Source organism: Anopheles arabiensis, chromosome 3, assembly GCF_016920715.1.
Source record: "Anopheles arabiensis isolate DONGOLA chromosome 3, AaraD3, whole genome shotgun sequence".
Taxonomy (NCBI): domain Eukaryota; kingdom Metazoa; phylum Arthropoda; class Insecta; order Diptera; family Culicidae; genus Anopheles; species Anopheles arabiensis.
Window position 1 is genome coordinate 20654287 of NC_053518.1, and position 27868 is coordinate 20682154.

Below are 27868 nucleotides of genomic sequence, written 5' to 3' on the forward strand. Positions count from 1 at the left end.
GCAATGCGCACTGCTGACCCTTTACAATGCGACAGGGTTTTCCCCACCCACGTGTACGGTGGTCATTAACTCTACGCTAGTAACTGCGCACAGGAGAGAAAGAAAGAGAAATTGCTGTACGTCGGAAAGATAAGACAAGCTTTAAAATACCTAATCAAGCAAGTAAAATCTTAATTCAAATCGCATCAAGCTGATAACGGCGTGACTCAGATATTTGCACTGAAAGGGTGGTTCTGGTAACTGAATCACATGGATCAAGCGGGGTTTTTTTGTGTAACTGGGTTTTAGAGGTTTTACTTTAGTTTGAAATAACGCACGTGCTCAAAAGTGAACGCGCATGCTCGTTTAAAATTGACACGTTGGCCGCCAATTTCCTCAGAATGGGTTGTTTTTATCGAATGCTCTATGGAATGAACCGTTTCCATGGCAACGCACAAAACAGTTTTCTTCGTTCGTCACTCATAGGCTTGCTCTGGCAGTGGTTGGAAGTATGGTTAGAAGTAAGTAATTTTACAAGCCCCGTATTGTGATAAAACTGTAAAGCAATTGAATAATTCTTTCCCCGGTCCCATCAGTAACGGAACAGCTAATACGCAAAAAGTCCGAGCACAATGAGCTCATCATCGGCACGCTGGAGGAGCTCTCCCTGCACCAGGAAGACATCGAGCGCATCGAGCACATTGGCCACTGGTGTCGGGAGCTGAAAATATTGCTGCTCCAGTCGAACCTTATCCCGCGGTTGGAAAATCTAAATCGGCTCAAAAAGCTCGAATACCTCAACGTAGCGATCAACAACATCGAACGCATCGAAAACCTGGAAGCGCTCGAAGCGCTCCAAAAGCTCGACCTCACGCTCAACTTTATCGGCGAGCTGACGAGTGTCGAAAGCCTGCGGGCTAACTACAACCTTCGCGAGCTCTTTCTCACCGGCAATCCCTGCACCGACTATCCCGGGTACCGGGAGTACGTCATCATCGCTCTGCCCCAGCTCGCCCACCTCGATGGGAAGGAAATTACGCGCAGCGATCGGCTGCTTGCCGCCAAACAGTTCCCAGCGCTGCGCGAAAGAATCGTTCAGCTCGAGGCGCTGCACAAAATCGAACGCGATGAGCAGCGGGTGCGCGTGCAGCAATCGATCGAGGAGCAGGAGGCGAGCGTGCGCGACCTGCCGGACGATGACGAGCGACGGGCGACCACCTTCTGGCAGCAGAAAAGCGAACACTGTCCGGAGACGCGCATCCAGATGGCAAAGTTTTCACGCCGCGCAAAGGAACAGGCAGCCGCCGGGGGGAAGAATTTGGACCAACCGGATGAACGGAAGCGAACGCGCCGGCTGTTTGCCGAGTGTGGCCGTCCGTACAGTTTAAACGAGCCGCGGGTGAACTTTGAGTTTCGCGATGAGCCGGACCGGTTCGAGCTGGATCTGCACGTGTACAAGTATCTGGACACGTCGCTGGTGGAGGTGGACGCGCAGCCGAACTACGTGCGGGTCACGATCAAGGGCAAGGTGTTTCAGCTTGCCCTCAAGCAGGACATCCAGACGGACCGGTCGACCTGCCAGCGATCGCAAACGACCGGCCACATGCTGATTGTAATGCCGAAGCTTAACCCGGAACGAATCGTTGCACCGGCGGAGGAGAAACGTCCGAACAAAGTTAACCAATCGCAAGCCGGTGGTGACGGTTTGAAAGGTCCAGTTGACATCCGAAGCATCTGCGGTGGTTCAAGCCAAACGAAACAACCCCGAATAAATGAAGATGAAGTACCGGACCTGATATAGGGGAAAACGGCCGGGAAAAGAACCGACCGTTGTGTTGCTTTATTTCATTGCGCCAGAGCGCTCTTTTCCAGCTCCTTTGCAAAGTTGGCAAAGTCTTCCTCGGTAAACACACTCGGCCCTGCTACATCCTGTTCGTCCTGGTCGTCGTATGCCGTCACCGTACTGTCGTTGTTGTGGTGATCCTTCTTTGAAACGCGTACTCGCGACACATAGCGACCGGTACGGGCACGCTTCAGGATCTGTTTCGTTCGGAAGGAGAAAAAGAAAAAAGGGAAATTAAATACGGAAAAACGTCCCTCCCTTGCATTGCAAATCTTACCGTTTCGCGGGAAACATCGTCGAGGCTTGAGCGGGAGAACATAAGCAGCATCCTGATGTTATCATCGGTAGGATCGTGCCGGTTGGCGATCTGGTGCCGCACGTCCGTGACGGTGAGTTTTTCCCTGCGCCTTATCATGTCTTTCTCCACCCTTTTACCCTTTTTGCCTACCAGCTCGACGAGCTTCTGGTGTCGCGGTATCAGCTCCAGTGCACTCGCTTTCCTTTTTGTAGCTTTTTCTGGTGGGAAAATTACACACAAGTGCTAGTTGTTCGTTGTGGACAGTAGGACGAGTTGCCTTACCGTCTGTTTTACTCTTTGATGCCGCCAGTTCCTGCTCTGCCAGTATGAAGGCTTTCTTTACTAATGATCTGGACATTTTGTAGTTTGTTTTTAGTTCACTATTACACTATTTAAATGAAAAAAAAGGAGAATTTCAGTTTCACCAAACGGCGCACATGCGTTTGTTTACATTTCGCAAAGGCAGCGAGCTCCGGCAACTGTCAAACAACAATGTTGACATACAGTGGTGGCCAGAAAAAAAGCGACACAGTCCGCTACGATTCAAATGTTTACACGTGTCATTTCGGATTTTTCCACCAAATTTAAAAAAAGCGGAAACACACTCTTATTTGATTTCGATTCTTTTGTGTACAAGCAGTTTTATTTCATTCTGGAATGGAACAGTGTATTAAAGCAGTTCGCTCGTCACACTGCACTCACACACGCACACCCACCTTTCGCTGCGCTAAAGCTATGGCTATAAATTCCAAAGGGGCGAAATGATTTGTTTTTATAAGACATCGACATCGCTTTGTGCATGTTACTTGTGGTAGATGGAATTGTACGATTAAAAAGAACGCGGTCTCGTATCTCCCTTATCTTTACACACGATCACGATCGACGATCGACGAAGCTACTAAAGGTTCAATTTTCACTATTTCCCGTATAGATTCTTTTGTTTAACAGTAAATAAAACGCTCACGGTAACGCTTCCCCCCTCAAAAAACGGTAACGACGCGGCCATACAGCTCCGTAACAAATGTGTGTGTGTGTGTTTTTTTTAAGAATCATTAACGAAACACTTAGTAAGAATCATAAAACCCGTTTTGTAAAACGTAAAACCCGTGTTTGGTCGTAACGTTACGTTCAACAACTTCGACATGGCTCCGGGTTTCCTCTCCTCTTAGGTAGACTGTGGCATGGCCGGCAAATGGTGTGAACTCGCGCTAAAATGGCAAAATGGCGAAGAAGTGGTAGAAAAAGTATGGCGATGCGCACCACCAAGCAAACACTCCAAGCTCGAATTTCTCCCCCACTCTCCCCCCTCCGGAAGCGGTTTAGTTGCGCGGTTCGAGCTAGCTGCTGCCGCTGCTGTTGCTGCCACTGCTGGTGATGCGTTTCCGGCGTGCGCCGGAGTGGTTGGGCAATTTTCAAAGGTTCTCGTCGAGGATGTAGTCCTGGTCGTCCTGGCGGTCCGGCAGGCAGACGAAGAACTCGAACAGATTCAGCACCGGGCCGCGGGAGAACGGGTTCTGGTACCGGCCGCGCTTGTCCCGCAGGTACGGGTAGCGTTTGTAGTTGAACATTTCGTTGGTGGTGAGGTTCATGCAGGCGTGCAGTATCTGGGAAGCGCAATACAAACATACGATCAAACCGGTACCATCCTTCTAATCGACCCCTGAACTTACCGATGTGCAGGTGAGAATCCACCCGAGGCCACAAAACACGAACGCTTCCAGCAGCCCGAGCACGTACAGCAAGCTGAACCCCTCGATCATGACGCAGTAGCAGGCGAAGTAGATCGTGAACGAGCAGTTGATCGCGATGCTCAACACAAACAGCAGAAACCACATGCGATTGCGCAGCCCCACGCAGTTGTAGATGAACGGACAGTGATGGTCGAAGTACGACACGCACCGATTGCATATGCGACAGTGCTTCGCCCGCAGTGGCCTCAAACAGCGACAGCTGTGGCAGAGCCGGGACAGAATGATGTTTCGCTTCTTCCACTTGTCAAAGTACGGGATCTGCTTGATCGCCCGGTAGTAGGTGTCGGAGTTGAGTGGGATGTAGCCGGGATCGCGCCTGTTCGCTATGATCCAGCTAATCCACATGACCGCATTCCAGTAGATGAAGCAGTAGTGCGACCGTCGCAGTATGTTCCACGTGATTGGAATGCACTGAAGAGAATGAGATGTTTGTGTGATTTTAGTTACAAAGTTCCACAGTAACAACAGAGTAACGTTCACTTACCCTTATCATGTACATCGGATATCCCCACAGCAGTACCGACACCAGGAACAATATCAACGGTCCCTTCGATGCACCGGCCCCACCGAACAGCATACCCCAAATCTCCGAAATCGGTGGCATCCAGCGGGACTTTTTCTTCATCTCATTGTGCAGCAACTTCACCACCTCACTGTTCCGGTGGCTCTGGGCCAACATTACCGGCGTTTTCCCATTTTTATCGCGCGGTTCCAGCTCCAGATTGCGCTTCTCGCACAGGATCTTCACGCACTGCAAATTACCCGACAGGCAGGCCAGATGCAGCGGGGTCGAACCGAAGTTGTCCGTCTTTTGCAGATCCACCCCGGAGTACATTAGCAGCCGTATCAAATCCGCATGCCCCTTATAGGCTGCCCAGTGCAGTGCCGTATCGCCGTTAATGTCCGTTAGATGGTTTTGCGCGCCCATACCCAACAGATAGGCAGCCGTTGCCGTCCGCCCGTACATGCAGGCCGTCATCAGTGGCGTAAGGCCCTTGAAGTCGGCCGCATTCACCGCTACCCCAGCCTGCAGCAGCACCTGCACGACGGCCGCGTGTCCCTTGCGGCAGGCCCAATGTATCGGGCGCGGTCCCTGCGTACCCAGGCAGGGCAGATCGACTGGTGCATTGCGCTCGACCAGATAGCGCATCATCTCCACATTCCCATCGAGCGCTGCCCAGTGGGCCGGAGTGTATCCATGCTTGTCCCGAGCGCTCAGTGCCTCCTGCCCTACCTTTTCCACCAAATTTTCCACCTCCGACAGCTCGCTGGAACGGGAAAGCGAGCTGGACGTTACGTTTACTGCTCAACTGAAGGCCTGCTTCGACCGTTTTACTTACCCCGATTTGATAACATCGAAAATGTCATCCATGCTGCTCTGGATCAGTACCTCGCTGCTGTCGGTGCGCGCTAGCAGGTTGCTATCCTTCTCCTGCGTCGGCGTCTTCGCCTCCTCCGGATGGTGTGGATGATCACTCTCCTCGGTCACCATGTTGCATGATGCCGTCAGGGGCAGTGCCCACACCAAAGTGCGAGCACTACCAGGACTCGGATGCACTCGGGACTGCGTTTTGATACCGTTGTCGAGCGCCACGTTAGAAACCAAACGCACACCCACACACACACAGACTGGTCTGGCCTGGCGCTGGTGGCCTGGCCTCTCGCTACGGTTTCGCTACTCGGAACTGCTTCCGGAACTTTCCTTCGTGCCAATCAGCAACCTTCACCTGGCGTAGTGATGTGATCCGCCTACTTCGGTTCAATGTTTCACCAGGCAGGTGAGATTAATTTCACTAGCAAACCCCACCAACGCAGTAGCCGTTCCACCAAAGAGACCCAGAGACAAAGGCGCCAAAGTGTGACTTCGTTCGAGGACGTCTGGCTCTGGTTTCGCGCTGGTATGACGGATACTGCGGTGATATTGATTTTCCGATTCCGCTGGCAGGCGAGCGTTTGGGACCAGTGAAAACTTTGCCACAAAAGACTGAAGTACAACTTCCGCGACAGTGCTGCGGAGCATGCGTGGTCGGTGGGAAATTTTTGACAACCGGTCGGTTTGCGCCAAAGGTGTGCTGATGGGAAGAAGGGGGGAGGTTTTGTTTTGGAACTCCAGCCGATGGTGCGGTAGGTCAGTGACAAATACCGAGAACTGAATGGGGTGTGTTATGGGGAAAGATAACTGGGGGTTTCAACTTTGTTGAAATTTATTTTTCGTGTTTCGGGTGTTCCCAATTATTTGACGGCATTCTAAAATGCAACAGAAAATGGAATTTTATTGGAATTTTAACCACTTTATTAATCATAACGATAATTTCTCAAAAATTCTTAAATTCATACAATCTGGCAACAATTGCCCGTTTTGGCATTTTCGGAGTCTGCGCACTGCAATCTTGTCAAAAGCATTCACAGGCCTGCAGCGAGCAGAACGGGGATGTCCTAGCTACACAGTTTGTTTAGATTTTCACAGAAATTGGGCAAAAGAAACAACAACCAACAAAGTGTTTTTGTGTCCAGCAGATTAACTACAGTTTGTGAAACATCTTGCTACTCAGCACCGTCCATTTAACGCATTTATAATGGGTAAAAACAACAAGGTAAGAGGTGGCATGCTCGATTGATCCGCTCTCACGTGCAGAAGTTCAATGGCTACCCGGTGGCCGGCTGGTGTTGACGACGTATAAATAGTTTCCTATCAGTGCCCCTTTTGTGTGATGGTGTGTTAAAAGAAACAGTTTCATTTTATACGTTCTTTACTTTGTCTTTTACCAAGATTAGGGGTTATTTTATGCTGAATTTGTGCAAGGGGACAACATATGCGCCTGAAATGATGCAATCTGTGTGCAGAGAAATGCTACAGCTCGAGACGAGCATGTACAGCAACATTCATTCAGCATTTAGTGCTAATTACTGTATATGATTGTTTGTGAAAGGATAAGAAATCAATTTAGTTTTATTTCCTGCAAAATACTTTACACACAAAAATCTCCCACTTCACAAAACAAAACATTTTCCTAAATGAATCGATGAAACGTGTAACCAATGCGGCCTCGAGCTTGCACCGTGTAAACGAAGCTTCAGCTCGACGTTTCGCAATTTGACAGTTGTCAGGCAACAGCCGTCTCCCACGACAGCAGCACCGCGAACACGGCAGAGAACGGAATTTTACTTTACCAATCGATCCAATTTCCACTTTTTATTTAGTTCAATTAGTTAGTGCATCGTCGGTGAGGAAAATGCCGGAAAACGCACCAACCGCCGAGCTGGCCGGCCTGGATCTGAACAAGCAAAAGGCATGAGTTTACACCAACAGAAAACATCACTTTCCTCTACTTTCCTTCTACTGCTTCCCTCAAAAAAATACCCCTCGGCGCATTGAAACCCTCCTCTGGGTCAGCACTTTGCCGACGTGTGTGCGTGTTTCGGTGGTTGTGTGGTGTGGTGCAGGGAAAAAGTGTGCACCGCATTGGTAAACGAAAGCGAATAGATGAACACTTGAAGAACGGTGCAAAGAGCCCGCGAAATGCAACAGACAGTGGGTGTTTTCGTGCGCCACTCGGCCCGATGGTCACTGGTGGCTGCTGGTGGACCGGGTGCAGCATACCGTGCGAGTGGTAGCCGGGAATGGTTGCGATTACGGCAGCTGCATCGACTAGCGCAACCGACACTGGGAAGCCAGCGGCAGAGCAACCGTCCCTTGGCAACACTGGTTCGTTGGGTGATGATGATAGTCCCAGTAGAGGGCAAATTTTTGTTTTAATTTACCCTTTTCGTTTGTTTCTTTTATGTTTTACAATGGGTGCCGCCTGTGCTCCGTACAGCCGGAGTGACATAACCTCGCAAAATAGTTCATGGGGGGAAACAGGGTGGCTTGTTTTGAAGATGCGTGCACGGTAAAGACGTCACACACATGGGGCTTGGGGCGGCGGCGGTACAATGGAAACGATTTTGTTTAGTTGTTTATTTTAGAGAGAAAAAAGCTAAATATGTGTCCTCGTGGCTTCTAACACGTTGTCCGTTTCTGTCGCTATTTGCAGGCGAGCAAGGCGAAGAAGGAGAAACAGAAGAATGCTGCCGCGGATAAAGGTATGTGTGGTCGTGGAATCGTATGACGCATACTAGCGGATATGATTAATAGTGTGTTGCACTAGCCTGATGCAATAATTAACTTTTGTTTCGTATAACTTGCAGCTGCTGCACCGGCCCCAGCATCGGGTCAAGCATCGGGTGCCGCGCAAGAAATGAAGGACGGACCGGAATTCATTGACCATCGTATCAAGATCTACGATGAGCTGATGGCGCAGTACAAGGAAGAGCTGGAGAAGCGGGAGAAAACCCCGATCAAGGTCACGCTGCCGGATGGCAAGCAGGTGGATGGGTTAAGCTGGCAGACGACCCCGTACGATGTGGCACGCGGCATTAGCCAGGGCTTGGCCGACAATACGGTGATTGCGCGCGTCAACAACGAGCTGTGGGATTTGGATCGTCCGCTCGAGGGTGACTGCAAGCTGCAGCTGCTCAAGTTCGACGATCCGGACGCACAGGCCGTCTTCTGGCACAGCTCGGCGCACATTCTGGGCGAAGCGATGGAGAAGCGCTACGGCGGCCACCTCTGCTACGGACCGCCGATCGACAACGGGTTCTACTACGACATGTTCCTGGAGGGCAGCGGCATTTCCAACCAGGACTACGGTGCGCTCGAGTCGGAGGTGAAGCGCATCGTGAAGGAGAAGCAACCGTTCGAGCGGCTGGAGATGAAGAAGGCCGACCTGCTGCGCATGTTCGAGTACAACCAGTTTAAGGTGCGCATCCTGAACGAGAAGGTCACCACGGAGACGACCACGGTATACCGGTGCGGTCCGCTGATCGATCTGTGCCGCGGTCCGCACGTGCGCAACACCGGCAAGGTGAAGGCGCTGAAGGTGGTGAAAAACTCGGCCACCTACTGGGAGGGCAAGGCGGACGCGGAAACGCTGCAGCGCGTGTACGGCATCTCCTTCCCCGACCCGAAGCAGCTGAAGGAGTGGGAAAAGATCCAGGAGGAGGCGGCCAAGCGCGACCACCGCAAGCTGGGCAAGGAGCAGGAGCTGTTTTTCTTCCACGAGCTGTCGCCCGGGTCGTGCTTTTTCCAGCCGAAGGGTGCCCACATCTATAATACGCTGATGGGCTTCATCCGCAGCGAGTACCGCAAGCGCGGCTTCCAGGAGGTCATCTCGCCGAACATCTACAACGCGAAGCTGTGGCAAACGTCGGGCCACTGGCAGCACTACGCGGAGAACATGTTTTCGTTCGAGAGCGAGAAGGAAACGTTCGCGCTGAAGCCGATGAACTGTCCGGGCCACTGCTTGATGTTCGACCATCGCAATCGATCGTGGCGTGAGCTGCCGCTGCGCATGGCCGACTTTGGCGTGCTGCATCGCAATGAGCTTTCCGGTGCGCTGACCGGGCTGACGCGTGTGCGCCGGTTCCAGCAGGACGATGCGCACATCTTCTGCATGCCGGACCAGATACGGGAGGAAATTACGGGCTGTTTGGACTTTTTGCGCCACGTGTACACCATCTTCGGGTTCACGTTCAATCTGGTGCTGTCGACGCGGCCGGAGAAGTACCTCGGCGAGATAGAGGTGTGGAATGAGGCGGAAAAGGCACTGGCCGACTCGCTGGACAAGTTCGGCGAGCCGTGGAAGGAAAACCCGGGCGATGGGGCGTTCTACGGGCCGAAGATTGACATAACGATCATGGATGCGCTGAAGCGCAACCATCAGTGCGCCACGATTCAGCTCGACTTCCAGCTGCCGATTCGCTTCAACCTGAACTACATCGACGACAGTGGGGAGAAGAAGCGACCGGTCATTATTCACCGGGCGGTGCTCGGCTCGGTGGAGCGTATGATTGCCATTCTGACGGAGAATTACGCCGGCAAGTGGCCGTTCTGGCTGTCCCCCCGGCAGGTGATGGTGGTGCCGGTTGGTCCGGCCTACGACGATTATGCGGACCAGGTGCGACAGCGGCTGCACGAGGCAGGATTTATGGTAGAGGCCGATCTGGATGCGGGCGATACGATGAACAAGAAGATTCGCAATGCGCAGCTGGCACAGTTTAACTTCATTCTGGGTAAGAGTGGATGGATGGTGAGAATTATGAGATTTATAATAACTTGCTTTCGTGTTTTACCTTTGCACAGTGGTTGGCGAAAAGGAACGCAGCTCGGAAACGGTCAATGTGCGCACACGCGACAACAAGGTGCACGGCGAGGTGACCGTCAACGATCTGGTCACCAAGCTGTCCAAGCTGCGCGACGAGTATGCACGCGGTGAGGATCAATTTTAAGCGGAATTGGCGACCATTTCTCCCCCGGAAGCATTTAGAGAGCGCTAACGTCGCGCAATTGCGCAATTGTGTTTGCCGCGCAAAACGTGGCCGCGTAAATTAGACAGGGTCTGATAATTCTTTGATTTTTTTTTCTACGTAAGTTATTGCTCATCATTCGTTCTGCTTGGCCCATTCTTATTCGCGCTACAGATACTGAAATGGAATAAAATTCGTTCTAAAATATAAAAAATCGGCGGTTCAGATTTTGGTGGAAAAAATGTGCGATTGCATTCCGAAAAGAGGACGCAAAGAAAAGAAAACCCAAAATAAACAACCCCCCGCTGACAGTTGACACCACTTGACAGCAATGCGCCGGCTGTCACTGGCAGGCAGCAAAAGTAAACAAACCAGTCGGCAGCAGAACGAGCAGCGCCCACTCTTCGGTGATTCTGGAGCGAATGGATCGTTTAGTTTGCCTGTTTGTTGGCATTTGTCACGTTTAGTTCGCTCCCACAGGCACGGTCGTTTTGCTTAAAATGGTTTCAACTACTAGCTCAATCTACACCATAAGTGCGGCACTGGCGTTGCTTGCTTTCACCCCGGCGGCGGTAGCATTGAGCGCTTTCCTGAACGTTGCCATCCACAACAGCGGATTTCATCGGTAAGCTAGAAAGCGCAAAGTGTTCATAAATCGAAACTCATTTCTTCTCATTCCCCTTTCCCTCCCTTTTTAGTGATATTCATTACGGCCTTCGGTTCGGTGGCATCGGGCGGATGTCCTGTGAGCTGTTGCTCGTCCAGCAGCTACCGGCCGCCATCTACGTCAACACGGACCAGCTCGTCGATCTGAAGCGGTTCCACAAAATCAACAGCTACGTGCCTTTGTACGTCGATGTGGAAAAACCGGCCAGCAAGTCGGACCCCTTCACCGTGCACCTGTACGAATCGGTGCGGCGCGAAATTAACATCACGCTTCCGATCCACTTCCGCTATCACGACCCATCCACACGCAAGTAAAGAGTGTTTGCCGCCCTACCCTACCTATCCGCGCTATCTTGTGCAAATGTTTGTCCAAAACACCGTTGCGCTCTGTTTGCTTTCAGATTCGAGCGGATTCAGGTGGAAAGTCCCACCCTGTACGTGCGCTGCAGCAATGTGCATGCGAGCAAGTACCCGCTGCGAACGGTGGGCAAGGCAACGCTGCCCTGTTCGGACAGCTCGGAGATCGAGGACTACGACAAGCTGCACCAGGCCGAGCTGTGCGAGTGGGACGAAATGGAGTTCAATGTAGGTGTTGCTATTTGAAGCATTCTGCATTGTTGATGTGTTGGATTGGAGCACAACCACGATTCCGATCCGACGCCGGCAAAATCCGAATCACTAGTTCAGTCTGGAGTCGTTCGGAGTCGTTCGAAGTCGTCTGGAGTCGTTCGGAGTCATCTGGATTCGTCCAGAGTCATCTGGATTCGTCCTGGAGTCGTGCGGAGTCGTCCGGAGTCGACCGGTGTCGTCCAGAGTCGATTGGAGTCGACCGGAATCGAAGTAGGTCGGAGTCAACAGGAGCCGTCCGGTGCAATGTACTTGGGATCAGGCATTTCATTTCGTTGTGTTTTGCGTGTGCACTTCGTATACAGGCCATTGTTTCGAAGGCCGATTCCGACTCCAACCGATTGCGGACAACTCCGGTCGACTCCGAGGACTCCGAACGACTCTGAACGACTCCGCATAATTGCGATTCCCATCGACTCCGGACGACTCTGGACGACTCCGGATGACTTCAATTCCCAACGACTCCGGACGACTCTGGACGACTCCGGATGACTTCAATTCCCATCGACTCCATCCGACTCCATACTACTCCAACTTCCAACGACTCCGGACGACTATGAACGATTCTGAACGACTCCGGATAATGCTGGGCGGACTTACCTCTTTCAATTCCGAAATTATCGGAATCGGATCGGAGTCGACTCCGGATTTTTGCCAACTTTACCCATCACTATTCTGCATGTCTGATGACGACACTTTCTTCTTTTTGCAGAACCTTCCCACGGTGATAAGTGTCCTGATTCCGGTGGGAAACAGTGCATCGTACGGGTTCGTGCTGCCGGCCACAATCCTGGTCAGCTGGATCGGCAGCATGTATCTGATCTACGTCATTCTTAAAGTGGGACGCAAAGTGAACAAAAAGCTACTGTAAAGCTTTCTGCAGTCCCAAAGTCGCGATCTCATGCCTCAACCTCACACACACACACACACACGTGTGTTCGCCAGGCTCAATTTAGCTTTCAAATGCATTTGATCGTATTTCAGTATTTTTTTATTATCATTATTACTATCATTAGCATAACGGTTTATAAATATAGCCAATCTTTCTACGGATGCTGTACAGGAGGGCGTACAGCTAGCGAAAAGGGGATGACAAAAAACAACATGTTAGCAAAATGTTATTTTTTTCAACTCCCTTTTTTATGCATCTCTTTGGCCCGTTTTTAGGCCTTTGCTTGCTAAAAAAATACATCCATCTCTTTCTCGCTCTCTCTGTTTTAGGATTTCGGTAGTGTAATATCCCATTTTTGCAATTGTTTCTCCTTATCTAATACTAAATGATATGACTGTAACAAGTAATGTTCTTCCCCATCCACTTCCGTCTCTACTCAGTTCCTTTCCTCGGAATGATATTTCGATTTGACGATTGGGCGGTTTGTGTTTTGCGAGCGTATTTGTGTTGTGGACTAGCAAGAGCAGCCCCCGCGAGATGCCTTTAATCGCTGTGATTCGCGTTGTTACCGTCCGTGTTGTGGGCATTTCGCGCAGATTGGGTTTCTGAAAAAAAGAGCGTCAATCAAACATTATACCAATGCCAATGGGAAAGGCTCGCTCGCCAATGGGAAAGGGCTTACCGTTTGCATTGGACACGGTGCGAGGGATAGGCGACTCTGGCTCATTCCAGGGCTGAATGTCAGCCTTGCCAAAGATGATGAAGGTAAGATTGCCGAAGAAGTACACTCCGGCGGCAATGTAGAATACTCGGCGCCACTGAATAGGATCAGTCTGGAAGGGAACAATCGATCGGGAACAGTATAAGAATTGATTGTACGGGAATGTAAACGCGTCCAAACACTACTCACCGCGTCCGATATCACCTGCCCGACGATGAGCGGCGCAATGATCGACATGATGTTGGCCGCACAGTTCGTGATGCCCATCATCGTGCCGGCATGGTTCGGGGCAAGGTCGATATGGTTCACCTGGAAGCCCAGGTACGTCGCGGAGTTGATGCCGACCGCCAGCGTCAGCAGCACGATCGCCAGATCGGACGAACCCTTCGGCACGAACGCCAACCCCAGCAGGGCCACCATCGGCACCCACAGCCCGATCGTGTTGAACAGCTTCCGGCTGGCCACGCGTGACAAATACTGCCGATTGATGAGGAAATCGGACAGCGGGCTAAACACGAAGCTTAGCATCCACATCACCAGGTACGGGAGCGACGACAGCAGTGCGTTCTTTTTAATGTCCATCTCGAGCACCTCCTTCATGAAGGTGGGCATCTCGGTCAGCAGCGTCCAGAAGCCCCAGTTGTGGCAGCAGTGCGCAACCGTCAGCGCAATCATCGGCGCAGACGTTAGGATCGCTACCCACGGTGTAACGATGCGCCTGCTGTGATCTTGCGGCCCGAACGAGCTTTCGATGAATTCGCGCTCCTCCGGTGCGATGCCCCGGTAGTCGGCCGGCGAGTTGCTGCCGTAGAAGAACCACGCCACCGACCACAGCATTCCGACCGCGCCGGAAATGTAGAATATGCTCGGCCAGCCCATGCTGGAGGAGGCCAGCACGCCGCTGACGGCCAGCATGATCACCGTGCCGAACTGGGCGCCGGCGTAGCTGAGCGTGCCGAGCCGGCCCCGCTCCGATGCCGGTGCCCACCGGGACAGCATCGTGTGGGTGGAGGGAAAGATGAAGCCCTGGCTTAAGCCCTGCACTATCCGGAGCCCTATCACTGCCTGTAAAGCACAGGAGGAGTAAAAAAAGGAAGCGTTAAAAAGGGAACCAAAGGAAAGCCAAAAAAAGCGCCATACCTTTGCACCACCGGCATGGGCACAGAACGGTGTCAGCACGGCCAGCAGCGAGCAGACGCCGATGGAGAACAGCAGCAGTATCTTGGGCCCGTACCGCTGCGCCAGCTGGCCGGCCGGGATCTGCGTCACGACGTAGCCCCAGAAGAAGCTGCTCAGGATGACGGATTTCGTTTCCTCGTCCCAGTCGAACTCCTCGTAGTCCTTGTTGGCCGCCTTCCGGTCGACCATCGCCACGATCGCGACGGACAGGTTGACGCGCAGTGCGTACGCGACGGTGAGGGCGAAAAACAGCAACAGCGTCTGTACATGGCGCGCACCGAAACCGCTCGCTGGAACGATAGGAAGAAAAGCTGGCATTTTAGTAGGCTGTCGCTGCTGGGTGTTTTAAAAAAAATAGATGCAGCGAGAGCACTGGCATTACGTTGCTGTGGAAATCCAATCGGGCGATATTCGTATCGGGACGTGGCGTCACCGCAGCAACCACAGCAGAATGGCATCGTTTGTGTTTGTGGCGGTTTTACTTTGGTTCGATTGCTAGCACCCCGTGTGTGCGAGGGCCGTTACAAGATTCGATTGGGCACGTTACGATGCGTTACGCGGCAGGCGTTAGCTGGTCATGCAGAGCCTTCGCGTTGCTTGCGTTGCTACAGCGGAAATGCATGGGACGGTGGGTGTGCGCGCGTGTATGGCGGTCAGCCCACTCTCACTATCGTGCCATATGGTAGAGTGGGGGGCATTGGTGGGAGGTTTAATAAAGCAAATGATAAAGCTGTTTGTGCCCGGTGGAGAACGCGCCTCATGTACAGTGCATGATGACGATACACAGAACACAAAAGCAGTGTGGAACAGAAACAACAAAGAAAACTGCTCAAATCACTACATTGATGCACGGTGCCCCCCGAGGGTGGGGAGGGGATAGCTGCCGCACGAAAAAACACTTTCACGTCTTTGGTCGGTGCATTTTTATCCAACTAATAAACTAAGCCACCATCATTACAACAAGCTGCAAATCACGAACTAAAGTGACACGGTTTCTGTGTTTGGTGCTGCTGCTACACTACACTACTCCTACCACTACCATCGGCGATGTGTTTTGCGAATCTGCTCGGCCTGGTGATAGAAATTGTGCCCCTGTTACCGTCCCTTTTGGTGTGTTTATTTTACACAGCAGCTGTTCGGCCGCATACACGCATGACTGACGCGGCAACCAGCTACACACAAAAAACAGTCCTGCACGCACACAACCGTCGTACACACGCTCGCTCTCGCTCTCTCTCTCTCTTGGCAACGGAGATTTTACCTGTTGCGTTGGTTTGTTGCACAAAGCCATCGCGTGCGCGCGCGCTCTCTCTCTTTATCTCTCTTTCGCTGCCGTAGAGTGCAGACAGGTAAACAACAAGCAGCGCTTTCGCTCTTTCACGTGCTAATTGCGTGCGAAAACATTCTCCTTCCTGCTTACTCTCTCTTCTCTCTTGCAGTGGAAGTGTAAATCAGCGGTCGTTAAGGGATGAGGCGGCGATGAAGCTGTTTAATTTGGCATTAATGCATCAGCAGGTCTGCATCTGCTTCATCAAGAGATAAACAAACCGTGAACCTCTTTCCTGTTCTAGCACAGTTTTATTTGTGTTTGATTGCCCTTATAATTGTCTATTTATGGAACAGCGTGAGTGTGACTAATTTAATTAGCACAACATTCTTATTTTTTTTAAATTTAATTATAGTATAATTAATTTTTGTACAAAAAATTACACAGTATTTTAACGTTTTACTACACCTATGGGCCCGATTTTTCCTCTCACAAGTCGATAATCTCATGTCGGTGACTTTTTTTAATACACCATTACAACCCTAAAACAAGGGTGTAATAAAGAGAACGGCCGTTGCGATGTAACAGCCGGGTGTGGTAGAAAGGGTGGGAAAAAAAACAAAACACATGTACACGTGTGGCGCTTATCATAGTGCAGATTGCACTAGATTCACTACGATCACTGGTAATTACACTAAACTAAATGATCGTTTGGCGATTGTTGGCTTATTGAGGAATTGTTTTAAAGAAAAAAAAAATAGAACATTTATTCTTTTTTATTTATTTAAAGAAAAATTGAAAATGTTTGCTTCGAAAAATAAAATTTTGTGTTGAATCTGTTGTTATGTTGTCATTTCTATATTTTTTTTTCATTATCAAAGGTTACACCGAAACCTGCACCTGTAGATAATGTTGGCCGGTAATAAATGTTTTGTGATATTTGTCGGGCTTTGCTAAAACGACGTTGTACTTATTTAAAACAAAACAGTAATATATATATAATTTATTACTCCTAAGCCCTTTTTGTGTGTGACCGTCCCGCTCGGCCGCCTTAATCCAAGAGAGCACGATCGTCCTTTCGATCGTGCTGAGTGGCCTCTCGGCTCGCTGAGTGACCAGCCAGTCGGAGCCGAACTGTATACGCAGGTTGACTCACTTTCCGTAATTCGCCCTAAAACGCCTCCATAACATCTCCCTCTCTTAAAATGTACGGTACACCTCGAACCGACTGGGCAATCTTCTATTGCGAGAAGAACGTCGTGGTTCCTGTACCCGATTTCAGCTTTCTAGGACGTGCGGTTGCCGTTCTTCTAAATATTTGCGTAGACGATGCGCTGAAGCAACCACTGATGCCGTTTTGTTGTTGCTGCAAGACCACTTGTTTATACAACTTGTTGTTTTTTTTTTTTTCAAACAGCCTTCTTTTAAAGTGTTTTCTGTGTTAGAGTGCTCTTTTACTTCTGCCAATACCTTTTCCTTTTTGGCCGTAATCTGTTTGCGCTTTGTAAATGCTCGAGATGCGTGCTGTATGGTTATTATTTAATTGATTATGACTTGGTATTTTTGCTTGATTGTGTTGCTCATGTACTACATTCCTTTTCTTTTAGTGGAGGATTCTGACCATAACTGTCGCTATTATTTTGTTTTCCTTTTGGATTCTTGATAAATTTTCGTTTAGGCATTTCTTTTGCACATGGGGATTGCTACCCACTCTCTCTTTAAACAAAATAGATCGCCTTTTTTCATGAAACGTGCAAGCTGTGGTCTATACGACACTATTGTTGATCAACTTTCCTTTAAGCATGCGTTACTTTCTATTATATTGGTTTCGTTTCCTTTTTTATCATATTCCTTTTTATGCATCTCATTTTATATATTCCATTTTCTCTTTTTTTTTTTGTTATGTAGCAGTCGTTGTTCCGTTTGTAAAATAATAATCGTTGCCTGATCCTTTAAAAACGCTGGGATATTCTAAGCTTTTAGCAATTGGTGTCGTTGTTGAAACTGATTCACAGTACGCATTCATTGGTAACGATCCCAGGTTAAATGATTCTATTACGTCTGCACCCAATAATAAAAGATTTACGCGAGCTACCCGTATTGTGGCTGTTTTCGTAATTCCTCCAACCGTAATAATTCCTTCGAATTCCCCGTCTATGTGAAGGTTAGCTCCTGACACTGTCTTTGTTCTTATATCGCATGCATTTAATAAAGGTTCTCCTAAGCTTTTCCACATGGGTCGATTTATGATCGTGATATCGGACCCCGTATCGAGTTGCAACCTGGCATTGTTCCCATTTATTTGCACGTTTACGTACTTACGGTTTACTGCGACTGCACAAGCATTCACCGTGACGATTTTAGCCTCCGCTGATGGGCTGTGCCGAAACTTTCCGAATCGACTTGCGGTATTGCAGTGTCCTTCTCGGTGCCCTTCTATTCCGCAATCTTGGCATGTGTGCGATTTGTATTCGCAGTCTTGCACCCAATGTCTATCGCCACAAAGCCAGCATGGTCGGCTGGGCTGGGTGTTCCGTGCGGGAGGACGCTGCTTATCATATCTTTGGACATTATTTCTTCTGGGGAATTGCCGGTGCTGAAAACTCGAATTGTTAGCTTTAGTATGGTTGTTAAATATTTTTGTATTACTATTGTTATGCAATGCGAGTACTTGCCGTTCATTTTCTTGTATCATTGCGCTGTCTCTTTTTAGTGCGGCAATGCGACTACAATCCTCTGACAGTTGCTGCAACGTAATCTGCTCTCGATCCTCGATTTTCGCCAACAATCTGGTTCGCACTTCGACGTCTCGTTCTTCTCTTAATCCACAAACGAATAAGAGGCACTTTAGCTGTTCCTCGTCGAGCTTGCTGAGCTCGAACTCTACGCATGATTTATTTACACGACATGCGTAGGTAAGCAGATCCTCTTCAGGTTTCCTTGTAAGCTGCAAACACTTGTACCTTTTGCTTATCAAGGATTCCTGCACGTCGAACAGCACAGCGAGCTTTGCGATCGTCTCCTTGAATGAAAATTCACTTGAACGTAGGGGCAGGATAAACGACAAATACCGATCATGCTCGGCTGCACCTAGCTTCCTTAAAAGAAGTCGCACTTTTGCTGCATCACTTAACCGACAAGCATCCTCGTTGAACAGCTCCTCGTACCGGGAAAACCATGTTCTGAAGGTGATGCCAGCTTCAGGATCGAACCGAAATTCCATAATCGAATTGGCTAATGCTTCCGTTGCTTGCTCTGGATTGAAATTTGGCGTAAATGCGGGCTGGCTTATTTGCTGGGCCATTATTTTACTAATAAGCTGCTGTTGCTGGGTCATTTGTTGCTGCATCATTTTCAGCGTTTGCAGGAGTACGGCGTTATCCACTACAGCTGAGCCCGTTTGCGATGGCGGTTGCACAAATTGCGATGGCGCTGATACCGGCTGCGCTGATGCGGGTCCCAATTGCGATGGCGGATAGAGGTGCCCGTTTGGGGACACCTGATGATGGAACGCTACTTCGTGCACGGAGGGAACGTGCGGCTGCGATGTTCCGGGTTGCTGCATCACCGCCGGGTTGAAAAATCCCGGCCGGCCTAAGGATGCACGTCGCTGCTCCTCCTCCGTCGTTAAATCCATCGTTGCATCAGCGGGGTTCATCTTGCGCTTCTTGGGACGTGGTGGCGCAATTGTGTGGGTGTATGGTGTGTGAGCGGGACACGGAAGAAAACGAACAAAAAACGAATTAAAATTTGGTCAGCACTTTACAACACGAAACGATCACATTAACTTTTCTCGTCGCCACTTTTGTGATATTTGTCGGGCTTTGCTAAAACGACGTTGTACTTATTTAAAACAAAACAGTAATATATATATAATTTATTACTCCTAAGCCCTTTTTGTGTGTGACCGTCCCGCTCGGCCGCCTTAATCCAAGAGAGCACGATCGTCCTTTCGATCGTGCTGAGTGGCCTCTCGGCTCGCTGAGTGACCAGCCAGTCGGAGCCGAACTGTATACGCAGGTTGACTCACTTTCCGTAATTCGCCCTAAAACGCCTCCATAACAAAATGTTAATGGCATAAAATATGCATAAATATGACCCAGTGTGTGCGTGTGTGATAAAGCTAATGATATGAAGGACTTCTACTTCACCGAAGGGAAAAGGGACGATAGAGTGCTGGGGAGACTGTGAAATAAACGACTGCCAACTTAATGGGAGGGCAAATTTGAGCAAAATTTTCTTGTGACACAAATTTCAATGCCAACATCGGCTAACCTCATAGCAGCAAACACACACACACACATCACACACAAGCACCCAATTGTGCATAGTTCATAAATAGTGCGCGATTTAAGCGACGATATCCTTCGGTGTTATCAAACGCCAACAACAGGTGGAGCGGTGCCACGGGCGATATCATGTTGCGCACAGCAAATTTGCTAAAAATCTCCACAATCTTGACTCACACACGCAGACAAAGGCAATGTGGCCACTGGGAGTGCTTCTGTAAGCATGCAAAAACGGTAGTTTTTGCTTATAATTTGCATACACAAAGGCCTTTTTTCTAACTGATCTTCAAAATGATCCCCCAAGATACCACTTTTGGAGGTTTTTACATCGTTTTTTGTTCTTTCTGGCACTTCATTACTGGTAATTTTGTTCCCCAATGATAGTAATTCACGTTTATCTAACATTTACGAGCCTTGTGAGCTGGTATACTTTTTCTGAACAATTTCATAAAACACTTCCAGTTCAATGCGGCTCAATAACACACGAGACAGTTTTTTCTCCTTTCTATTTGACACTTGAAATGGTTTGGCAATGGTAGAGTATAATGCTAGGCTATTTTATTTTAAAGATACCTTCATCTTTCCGATTTCGAGGCATGGCGATGGTTTAGAACGGTCCAGTTGCTTCCGGCTGCACTTGATCGAATGTGTCGCTGTTCTATATTTCCAATCGACTAATCATATTTGACCGCTTCCTGAATGGTCATTGCATCACTGTAAAATGTATCTCCCCCACTCCCAGTATCAATCGATCGATAAAAACACCCCCTCCCCCAAAAACCTCCATGCATGCTTATCAGCCTGGTACAGCTGAAGTGTGTCGAAGAAATCAAACTGCAAACAAATCCCTCCCGCTCAACACACATCGGGGATCGGTGCCCCCTCCCCCTCTGAGGTGTGTTTGGAACCTGATCGATAAGAAACCGGGCCGGGTGGGAAACTGAGAAACTGGTAGTAAAGTTTGTAATGCGGCTCAAACACACATCGCTACGCACTGCGGAGTTTGAAAACATTTCCAACAAGTCATCGGGAGCACTTGACCACGGATGCTTCGGCAGTAGCGCGGAGATCGGCCGGCGTTAAGTGGAGTAGCAAGTCAAGTTACGAAACGTGACCAACGCCCTTTGGTGGTGGTGGACGCCAACCGTTTTGCCCTTGAAAATGTGTCCTGCGACGCGCCGTGCGATAGCGTCGAATGCGCGCCAGAAACAACAAACAAAGCGCGTCGAGATGACTGTGCCGATGAGGCTCCGGGAGTACTGGCGAAGATTGTAGTTAGAATGACACGGAAGGACGTTCTCGGCAGATTCTCAGTGGGTCGTGGCAAAGGCGGAGTGAAGTAGAAGTACATTGCTGATGGGTGATGTGATCGATCGTCTAATCAGGCTAACAATATTGCAATGTCACTTGTATTGATCTTTATGTCTTTAGGAGATACTTCATCTTATCAAAAGTTTGTTATTACTTGCAGGATTTTGTTATAGTTGTTTGCATTAAACATTAATGCTGGTCAATGTAGTTTTTTTTTGTGTATTTAATGGTTTATTTACTGCTTTTTTATAGTTTTGGATTGCTACAATAGTTTTGCAATGCAGAAAGAACGGTCTGGTTTCTATCTTCTTTTATTCCACCAATTAAGTTACTTCATGTTGTCGTAGTTTTGCACCATATTCTTTTATTTTTGTAACTTTTATTACATTTTTTTATTTCTCTTACTGTTTTTTTCTGTTTTTTTAATATTTGACTGATTGTGTATAATACAGTAGTTGGGACTAACTTTTGGCTCTAACTCAATTATTTGTGTCTCTAAAGCACATTTTTTCAATTCCTAAGGCGCACAGTGTGTCAAAATTGCTTCTAAGGCAACCATTTTTGACTTGTGAATTGCTTTATATTAAAAAGTGTTTCAAAATAGAAGGTATGTAAAGTAGTTAACAAGTTCATTGATATAATTTAAAATATAACAAATATAATGCCAATTTTGGAAGTTTTAATGGAGTGTGAAAAGCTGTGGCATGATTTTGAGGTGTAAAAACTGGCTTTAGAAGTTATTAAATTTCATTAATTGTTCATTCAAATTCATGAAACTACACGATTTTTGTTGCTTTTTTGTACAGCAGTTGCCATAGATCTGCTCAAATATCTTGTAAATGTATCATGATTCTTACAAGAGTAAAAAAAACTGACTTACAGACAAAAATAGGTGCTTGAGAGTCGAAAATTGATGTCTGAGGGCCAAAGTTTGACGAAAACTTATATTTTTTTAGAATTAACTGATTAACTGATTTTTGTAAATTCTATTTTTTAAATATCTCATTCTCTATATTTGACACGATCTTCAACGCATGTTTCATATCTTTTCATAAAATTACTTTGACCTATACTTTTCATTAAAAAAAAAAACATAATTTTAATAAAGTCGAGCCTTTTTTATTTTAATAATAGAATGAAAATAATTACACAACACAAACATAAAAAACTCCAACGTTTGCTGTAAAATGATTCGATATTAGTTGGAAATCCTCAATTAAATCTCATATAAAATATTACTTGGGCGGCCCCGTGGTACAGTCGTCAACTCAAACGACTCAATAACATGCTCGTCATGGGTTCAAGCCTAAAATGGACCCCCCGTAGCAAGGATTGATGACTATCCAGCTGCGTGATAATGAATTAATTCTCGATAGGCTGTAAAGGCCGGTATGTCCGCGTAGGACGTTACGCCAAATAGAAGAAGAAGATTACTAGGCGAATTGGTTTTGGTTATTATTTTTACTAATAATCAATAAAACACCGATCATATCAGGCATAAGAAGTGGAAAAAATCAATTGATTGTGAGACAAAATTCAACCATCAACAAGAATGACACCCTGTACCCCTGTTTCTGCTGGAATGTCGTAACACCCTTTACCATCGAATGTCTTAATTTTCCTGCTCAGCCTTCATTGTTACCATGGATTCGAACACATTTATCCATTCCTTGAACTTGTACGTGCCCTGCTACGGGTTCGAAAACAATGCATCCCCCCCCCCCTGTTCCTGCCACCCGAGGTTAAAAGCCATCCCACGACGAATGTCCACTTGCCCACTCGCCCGAAAACGAAACGAAACAGTTCCAAAAACGGATGCAAAAATGTGTATTCGATCGATCACACGCCGCCATGACGCACTTGCCGGCCCGCATGATCGTTCCCTGACTGACGACCGGAAGTGTATAAACCGCTCACAAAACGCGCTCCATTACACGGTACAGCAGGAGGGGGGAAGGAACGTGACCACCTTGCCAGCCGGTGGACGTGTTCTGCGTTGGCGGGCCCGTTCAAACATTTCTTCTCCCCGCCACCTTTCGTAACAGACTTGTTGGAAGATATGTAGCCGATGATCGCACACACTAATGTCGGTGACACTTGGTAGCGCCACTTGGAGGCACACAAATCAGCAAACAAACGGGCACCATTGGCAACGGTTGTTCGCGTTGTTTAGCCCCCAACAGTGTCGATCGAACAATACAGTCTGCGTTTATCCCTGGCTTGTCCACTTGGCGCTTAGGGGTCGGGTGGTCTAATGAACTGGCCTGATTGGGGAGCCCTCTCGGAACCGCCACGGCCCTGGCGGTTTATCTTTACAACCGCATCGACCTGATTGATTACGGCTCGATTGGGTCGCCCCATTCGTTCTTCGGCACTCGAATGGTACTCGAATGCGATGGGTTATCAGTCGCCGAGAGAGCCAGAGGGCGCTATGATTATGTAGCTTATTGTGGTTTGTAAGTGGATTAAGGACTGCTTTGAGGACATGCCCCACCGGACTCAGGCTCTGGTTAACCCGGTTACACAATCCACGGACAAGGTGTTTGGGAAAAGTAGTTTTAAAATAAGTGATTTATGGTTTGATAATTGGATGGTATTTAGAAAATACGGAAAATAGAACTGCAACATTCTTGCACACGATCAGTTCGAAAATGTCACTCCCGCTAAGCCTTTCAACCTGCTCCGTGAGTGGCATATGCAAATTGACACTCTAATCTCGCTCAGTAGCGTGCTCTTTTGAAGCTGCCAGACGGAGACGACAGCAGCAGCAGCAGCAGCATTAGCAAGCGCACACAACAAAATCCGCCAGTACACGTTGCTAATCCCTCCGGACGTCAAGAACGTCTTTGTCCGATCAGCATCGCAGGCGCGGGAGGGCATTGTTGTGATAAAGTCATCTGCTCTCCCTCCACATCTCCCCACACTGGAATGTTCCGACATGTCTCTCCAACTGACTGTCAAAAGCTTCCGCACGTGTTCCCGTACAGCGTCTTTGTCGCAAGAGCTGATCTTTAAAGTGGGGGAGGAAAAATCGCGCGAAGATCACATGCAGATCATAAATCAGACTTCACCGCCACCGGAACCGCATATAATCGAACAACTGCAAAAATGCCAAACGGAACTTCCCATCCCGTGTATCTTGATTGATGTGTTTAGGCAGCGTGCGCGCGCAGGTTCATGTTCGTTCTCCCCAACACGAGACGATCGCGATCGCGTACCGCCCGTCTCTAGATGTCTCCGGATATTAGATCTCGCGACAGTACAGCACGAGCATTTCCTTTCTCGGGTTAAGATCTCATCTCACGACGACGACCAAACAACGATCGAGTTTTGGAGCAAACGCTCGGTACAAAACGGGGCAAAAGGCATCGTGCCTGCGACACCTGGCGTTTGCGCTTGATTCGTAGCGATCCGAACAGGTTTGCTGTGTGTGGTTCGACACCTTGTTTCACCCTTACGCTGGGATAACCTTCGCACAAAAGAGTGTGCAAAAAAAGCAGCTCCCCATAGGCGGGGGGAGGGTATGATTGAAAAATAATAGAATTCCATCGTGAGTGAGCGCGCGCGCGCGCGCAATTCCGCGCGGAACTGAAAATCTGCACGTTGTTTACAAACAACTCTCGATCTTTTGGCGTTGATCTTGCGATCGTTTTTTTTTGTACATCGAAGGGGCACGTTAGGAATTCACGCGTACGGTGATCGCTCAAATATTTAGCCACTTTGGTTGGTGGTGGCCGCTATGAGGCCTTCACCTTTTCAGCAGGTTGCAGCGAAAGTTTCGCAAACCGGGAAGGAACCGGACAGACAGCAGCATATCACTCGTCCCGATTGCACCGTTTGTGTGGTTTCGCTGCTGGTTTGTTGGGCTTTTTGTTTTGGTTTTTAGCTTCTCGGTTTGTTTTTGGAGTTCTTTGGGCGCCTGTCTGCTGAGAGGGAGACAAGTGCGCGATCGTCCAAGGACGGTCAAGGTTTTTGGAAAGGATTCGTTTTCTGCGCTGCACAGTTCGCTCCCCTCTTCGCTTCGCGCAGGGTAGGAATGTGGGATTCTGCACAATCAACAACACGGGGCGGAATGACTTGCCCGGGGTACCGGCGAATCCTGTTACCGCCGTGTTTATTGTTTCATCGTTCGGGTTGATCGGTCACAATATTGCGGAAGAATGGCTGCAACTGGAACGATAAAATGCTTGCAAATAGTGCTCGCTTTCTGGCGACGGGAGATACCGCCGTAGGTTAAGGACCGGCAGTAGAGGGTTTTTGTTTGCGTTTTTGTGCTTCTGCAGTAGCGCCGTCCGACCAGCCGGGAAGGTCACCAGACACCTGTGCGGTTTTAATCGGTTGGTGATCCATCCGGGCGTTAATTTACTGTTTTATTTGCTTGTGTCGGCGGCACACACATCAAGGGTTGAATTTATGGTGCATTATGTTGGGACCGATTCGGATTCGCTATGGTGGTCTACCGGTGATTGTGATTTGTGTGCTGATTTTACTGCTACGGTAACGATTGTGTGGGTTGTAAAGAAGTGCACGATGTATTGGAAATTAAAAGCATTCTATGCATCAATCTTTTTGTTGCATTTTTTGAAGGTCATTTCACTTAATGCTTATAAATTAATTAAATCAATAAATTGTTCTTATTTTCATTAAAAAACACATTAACCTTAACCATGCATTTGAAAGGAATGTCTTCATCAACTGTTTCATTTGCTGTCTATTACTCAAAAATATAAATATTTCCAATGTATAAATAATTAATAATAATCAATAATAATGTCCAGAAGTAAAAACAATGGTGAGACACTATTCTAAGTAAATCTTTTGAATTTAAAATGTTATCAATTGAACACATTCGAGAGTGATCGAAGTATAGATATATTTAAAATAATGTTCCAAGTGCTATGAAAAAATCGGGGAAAAAATAATTTTAAAAATCAAAAACTCAAACCAATCGTTATAAAAACTGAATTAATAATAACCTGCATTATCTATCTTACCATCTAAATTAAATTTTTCTATCATAAAATAATGCCATTTTTACTGATATATCTGAAGAATTTGGAACAGCAAATTAGAACAAAAATGGCATAGAACCAAAACAAACTAAAAAGGTTTGAGGATCGCTTAACGCAGACTTAATTATTTTGCTTTTAATATGCTTTTTCATTATTTTTTACAGTATTAAAGGAAACTAGGCTGTATTACAAATGTAAGTGTTAATGTAAGGACAATTACTTCAACTGTCTCATTCTGTTGCTTAATTTTCTTAATTTTCGTCGGTTTTTTTTTCATTTAATCTGAATTGGAATAATTTGCCTCTTTTTGTCATTATGCATCCTTGACTGGGCATTAAAATGCTCTAGTCTATCCATTATCATTCTTAAATCAAAATATCAAAATTCATTGTAACATCTCTTCAGAAATACAATACATTGATAACCGTCATTTTTGCCACAAACAGGTTAGAGAATAGATAAAAGCCTAACTTTAGAAAAAATATGCACTTCTGTTCACGGTTTCCGTCCACATTAACACAAAAGCATTCCATAAATAGTTTAGATCCAGGTTTATTACCAGAATATCTTTTTACTTTCAAAATTCTCAGCGCTGTGATTCTCAAGTGCTATATAAATAGCTGAATGTAAAACACTTGTCCCAAGCAACTTCATTTCACACGGCTTATCGTGCAGGTACGTAGTAATACATCGTAACTAAAGGCACGTTACTAATAGTACGAGTTCATTTATAGCTTTATGGCATGATCCGTTTCCATGAAGTTTTAAATGGTACACACTGAAATGGACTCCAGTATTAGGGCACTATTACTACTACTTACGCGCTTTTCCTTCTCCGGCGAACGTTTTCATCTGCTCCAAATCTTTCGCTGACCCGTTCGTCACTTCGGACCGTTTTCCGTCCGCTGTTGTTTTGCTATCCGACACCATTGTTGCACTTTTACTCTTTTTACTGACTACAAAAAGGAATTTTGAAACACTTGTAAAACTACCAAGCAGACTTAATGCTCTTTATCTTCTCTTTGCTTTTGCAAAAATTAAAGTTTACACATCGTTTTTGCTTCGTTACTAGCGTTTTTCACACCCAACAACACTTCACAAAAAGGGAGCTACGGTTTGCTGTCTGATGCGAATAGTTAATCCCCCCACGCGGCATGCATCCGGATGTGAGATGAGCTATTTTACGTTTGGTGCTGAGCTCTGAGCTAAAACAACAACAAAAAACTGCGCGTAACCAACAATAGCACGCGACGAGCCCGCATCGGCAGCCTCATTGACGAGAACACGACAGTACAGGGGAAGTGTATACACACTGGCAGGTACTCCGAAAATCCAAACCCGACACAACCGACACACAACCGCGCTGTGTGGCACCTCAGCACTGAACGGAGGCACCCGATAGAATGCAGAAACAATCGATCGTTCGAGCCTGATAAAGCTCGATGGAAATGGCCAACCCGCCGCCCGGTCCACTACTAGCAGCACCACTACACCTGTGTGTGTTGCGGGGCTGTGGGCATCACTCCATTCTCCACAAGGTGAGGGGGAGGGGGGTGCTACCTCCACCATCCTCTCTTGGCGTGGAGAAGCGTGAGCAGCTTTCAAAGTTCTCCCACCGGCCACTTAATCGACTGTTCGAATTAAGTGCACAACAACGCGTTTGTGAACGTGTATGCGTTGCATTCTAG

General features: G+C 47.8%; 6 protein-coding genes across 15 annotated transcripts; 3 read left to right on the forward strand and 3 right to left on the reverse strand.

Moving 5' to 3' along the window:
* The first annotated feature begins 17 nt into the window (after positions 1–17).
* LOC120900928 (protein tilB) lies at positions 18–1840 on the forward strand. The gene is made up of 2 exons (XM_040308543.1): positions 18–500; positions 576–1840. The coding sequence occupies exons 1-2, from the start codon at positions 491–493 to the stop codon at positions 1778–1780; spliced, it is 1215 nt and encodes a 404-aa protein (XP_040164477.1). The 5' UTR covers positions 18–490; the 3' UTR covers positions 1781–1840.
* LOC120900930 lies at positions 1776–2603 on the reverse strand. Its single transcript, XM_040308547.1, has 3 exons — positions 2403–2603; positions 2100–2338; positions 1776–2019 (listed from the first exon to the last, which is right to left on the reverse strand). Exons 1-3 carry the CDS (start codon positions 2476–2478, stop codon positions 1825–1827), a joined length of 510 nt encoding a protein of 169 aa, XP_040164481.1. The 5' UTR covers positions 2479–2603; the 3' UTR covers positions 1776–1824.
* Positions 2604–2741: 138 nt separating this feature from the next.
* On the reverse strand, positions 2742–5941 carry LOC120903486 (probable protein S-acyltransferase 23). The gene is made up of 4 exons (XM_040312945.1): positions 5212–5941; positions 4356–5139; positions 3791–4282; positions 2742–3724 (listed from the first exon to the last, which is right to left on the reverse strand). The coding sequence occupies exons 1-4, from the start codon at positions 5361–5363 to the stop codon at positions 3533–3535; spliced, it is 1620 nt and encodes a 539-aa protein (XP_040168879.1). The 5' UTR covers positions 5364–5941; the 3' UTR covers positions 2742–3532.
* A 334-nt stretch (positions 5942–6275) lies between these two features.
* LOC120902415 (threonine--tRNA ligase 1, cytoplasmic) lies at positions 6276–10431 on the forward strand. Of its 3 annotated transcripts, none has more exons than XM_040311136.1 (4): positions 6276–6465; positions 7906–7954; positions 8060–9982; positions 10053–10431. In XM_040311136.1, exons 1-4 carry the CDS (start codon positions 6448–6450, stop codon positions 10196–10198), a joined length of 2136 nt encoding a protein of 711 aa, XP_040167070.1. In that variant the 5' UTR covers positions 6276–6447; the 3' UTR covers positions 10199–10431. The 3 variants fall into 3 exon arrangements, with proteins under 3 accessions (XP_040167070.1, XP_040167069.1, XP_040167068.1); XM_040311135.1 differs by lacking the exon at positions 6276–6465 and adding an exon at positions 6967–7161; XM_040311134.1 differs by lacking the exon at positions 6276–6465 and adding an exon at positions 7168–7577.
* A 143-nt stretch (positions 10432–10574) lies between these two features.
* Positions 10575–12710, forward strand: LOC120904496 (phosphatidylinositol-glycan biosynthesis class X protein). Its single transcript, XM_040314529.1, has 4 exons — positions 10575–10841; positions 10915–11193; positions 11284–11467; positions 12222–12710. Exons 1-4 carry the CDS (start codon positions 10717–10719, stop codon positions 12378–12380), a joined length of 747 nt encoding a protein of 248 aa, XP_040170463.1. The 5' UTR covers positions 10575–10716; the 3' UTR covers positions 12381–12710.
* LOC120904495 (putative inorganic phosphate cotransporter) lies at positions 12483–27610 on the reverse strand. 8 transcript variants are annotated; one of them, XM_040314524.1, is made up of 7 exons: positions 27494–27610; positions 27002–27136; positions 17891–19232; positions 14263–14591; positions 13312–14187; positions 13084–13234; positions 12483–13006 (listed from the first exon to the last, which is right to left on the reverse strand). In XM_040314524.1, the coding sequence occupies exons 3-7, from the start codon at positions 19224–19226 to the stop codon at positions 12945–12947; spliced, it is 2754 nt and encodes a 917-aa protein (XP_040170458.1). In that variant the 5' UTR covers positions 19227–19232; positions 27002–27136; positions 27494–27610; the 3' UTR covers positions 12483–12944. The 8 variants fall into 8 exon arrangements, with proteins under 8 accessions (XP_040170458.1, XP_040170457.1, XP_040170459.1 ...); XM_040314523.1 differs by having other exon boundaries at positions 17891–19235; XM_040314525.1 differs by lacking the exon at positions 17891–19232 and having other exon boundaries at positions 27494–27607.
* Between the last annotated feature and the right edge of the window lie 258 nt (positions 27611–27868).

Bases quoted from the DNA above. Each gene is read 5' to 3' on its own strand.
- LOC120900930 (XM_040308547.1), bottom strand. From the start codon at position 2,478: ATGTCCAGATCATTAGTAAAGAAAGCCTTCATACTGGCAGAGCAGGAA. The intron at 2,339-2,402 runs GTAAGGCAACTC...TTTTCCCACCAG, and splicing joins ATCAAAGAGTAAAACAGACG to AAAAAGCTACAAAAAGGAAA. The intron at 2,020-2,099 runs GTAAGATTTGCA...CGAACGAAACAG, and splicing joins ACGATGTTTCCCGCGAAACG to ATCCTGAAGCGTGCCCGTAC.
- LOC120903486 (XM_040312945.1), bottom strand. From the start codon at position 5,363: ATGGTGACCGAGGAGAGTGATCATCCACACCATCCGGAGGAGGCGAAG. The intron at 5,140-5,211 runs GTAAGTAAAACG...TTCCCGTTCCAG, and splicing joins TTCGATGTTATCAAATCGGG to CGAGCTGTCGGAGGTGGAAA. The intron at 3,725-3,790 runs GTAAGTTCAGGG...TGCGCTTCCCAG, and splicing joins GGATTCTCACCTGCACATCG to ATACTGCACGCCTGCATGAA.
- LOC120902415 (XM_040311134.1), top strand. From the start codon at position 7,392: ATGCAACAGACAGTGGGTGTTTTCGTGCGCCACTCGGCCCGATGGTCA. The intron at 7,955-8,059 runs GTATGTGTGGTC...TATAACTTGCAG, and splicing joins GAATGCTGCCGCGGATAAAG to CTGCTGCACCGGCCCCAGCA. The intron at 9,983-10,052 runs GTAAGAGTGGAT...ACCTTTGCACAG, and splicing joins ACAGTTTAACTTCATTCTGG to TGGTTGGCGAAAAGGAACGC.
- LOC120904496 (XM_040314529.1), top strand. From the start codon at position 10,717: ATGGTTTCAACTACTAGCTCAATCTACACCATAAGTGCGGCACTGGCG. The intron at 10,842-10,914 runs GTAAGCTAGAAA...CTCCCTTTTTAG, and splicing joins CACAACAGCGGATTTCATCG to TGATATTCATTACGGCCTTC. The intron at 11,194-11,283 runs GTAAAGAGTGTT...GTTTGCTTTCAG, and splicing joins CACGACCCATCCACACGCAA to ATTCGAGCGGATTCAGGTGG.
- LOC120904495 (XM_040314521.1), bottom strand. The intron at 13,235-13,311 runs GTGAGTAGTGTT...GTTCCCTTCCAG, and splicing joins GGCAGGTGATATCGGACGCG to ACTGATCCTATTCAGTGGCG. The intron at 13,007-13,083 runs GTAAGCCCTTTC...TCTTTTTTTCAG, and splicing joins CACCGTGTCCAATGCAAACG to AAACCCAATCTGCGCGAAAT.